Source organism: Morus notabilis, unplaced genomic scaffold (genome assembly GCF_000414095.1).
Source record: "Morus notabilis unplaced genomic scaffold, ASM41409v2 C11408548, whole genome shotgun sequence".
NCBI classification, from domain to species: Eukaryota; Viridiplantae; Streptophyta; class Magnoliopsida; order Rosales; family Moraceae; genus Morus; species Morus notabilis.
In genome coordinates this window covers 1-1,389 of record NW_010386953.1, presented here as the reverse complement: position 1 = coordinate 1,389, position 1,389 = coordinate 1, and the positions used below count along the sequence as shown (strand labels likewise).

General features: G+C 37.7%; 1 protein-coding gene across 1 annotated transcript; it reads right to left on the bottom strand.

Moving 5' to 3' along the window:
* Positions 1-111: 111 nt before the first annotated feature.
* LOC112095134 (uncharacterized protein ZK1098.3-like) lies at positions 112-1,221 on the bottom strand. Its single transcript, XM_024176812.1, has 4 exons — positions 1,113-1,221; positions 907-981; positions 431-547; positions 112-326 (listed from the first exon to the last, which is right to left on the bottom strand). The coding sequence occupies exons 1-4, from the start codon at positions 1,173-1,175 to the stop codon at positions 243-245; spliced, it is 339 nt and encodes a 112-aa protein (XP_024032580.1). The 5' UTR covers positions 1,176-1,221; the 3' UTR covers positions 112-242.
* Positions 1,222-1,389: the final 168 nt, after the last annotated feature.

Genomic DNA, 1,389 nt, shown 5'->3' with positions numbered 1-1,389 from the left:
CCCCAGCAGTGAAAAAAAATAAATGATTTAGTTTCCAAATAGGAAGGCAGTGGCAAAAGGTAAAAAAGAAATGGAATGGAAACTAGTTAATGATTCAAAACATTAGGGAAACAGCAGGCCAGTCATTTCCATTGCTCCTAGTGAGTGAAAAATATTCACATAAATATCATTGTTCATCACCGTCCAATAAAAAGATATATTTACAGCGGAGTATACTAATTACTATGCTACCAACTGGATCATCAGTGCAACTTTCTATCAGCTTCTAATTTCTGATCTCTTCCACTTTGCCTTTTGGGCTTCTTGGGGTTATCCATATGTGAAACCTATATGGTAAAAACAGAATTAACAGAAAGATCGATGAAGAACACAAGACACAAGAACGCGCAAACGCATCACTTGGAAACAGAGATCACAAAATTTCCCTTACAATGTAGGACTTCCACTCGATTTTTTCATGTCCCTCGACATCGTCAGTCTGAGAACGATTACGAACATGACAAAATATGGGAATAAGCACAGCAGCATCAAGAGCAGCATATTCCAGCTGAAAGAGCATATAGCATCAGCTTATTTGATTGCACGCCAAAATGGACGCATTTTTTCCATAGATCAAGCAAATAATTTCAGATCATAAAACTGTTCAAAAACACTGGGAGACCAGAACTTCGATTCGTACTACAATGCATTATTTTCAGTATGCAGCACAAGCAGAAACAAAAAGAATGCAAATCCCAGATCCCTCAAAAGAAATATCTTAGAAAAAGAACCTTGGAATAATTGTATGCAAGTAACTCTAAAACTCACCATACTGCTCCAATGAAAACAAGTAACAATCTCTCCAACCAAATCATAGCAACAAGACAACAATGAACTTGTTTACAGAGTCATGGAGAAGCAACTTACCTGATTCCGAGTCAACGGACGTTGTTCCCAGTTACTGTTTCGTCTTGTCTTGTTCAATCCAGCCCCTAGTATTTTCTGACAGCAGTAGTTATTAATACATTGCTCTTAGCTGAATATAGTGTCAACGCCATTAAAAGAGAAAAAGGATAAGGAAAAAATCAAGAATCATAAGCACGGACATTCAGAAAGATGCAGTATTATGTTACCTTTGCAAGCCCAGAGAGACCCCCACGAGGCTCCTTAAAGACATTCTGAATGTCCAGTAACATTTCATAGTGCTTGAAACACCCTAAATCTTCATAGGAATGAGCCAGCTGCTTTATATCACACTGAAAATTGTAACCTAAAACACGCATAAGCCACAAAGAAACCATGCTTACAGTTAATATTAGGAAGTATCCACGGGATATTTGACTAATGAAAAGGCTACGAATACCCCAGCCATATGAATAGTATAAATAATTATGAGACAAGCAGCGGACC

Bases quoted from the DNA above. Each gene is read 5' to 3' on its own strand.
- LOC112095134 (XM_024176812.1), bottom strand. From the start codon at position 1,175: ATGTTACTGGACATTCAGAATGTCTTTAAGGAGCCTCGTGGGGGTCTC. The intron at 982-1,112 runs GTAACATAATAC...TACTGCTGTCAG, and splicing joins GTCTCTCTGGGCTTGCAAAG to AAAATACTAGGGGCTGGATT. The intron at 548-906 runs GTAAGTTGCTTC...ATGCTCTTTCAG, and splicing joins GTCCGTTGACTCGGAATCAG to CTGGAATATGCTGCTCTTGA.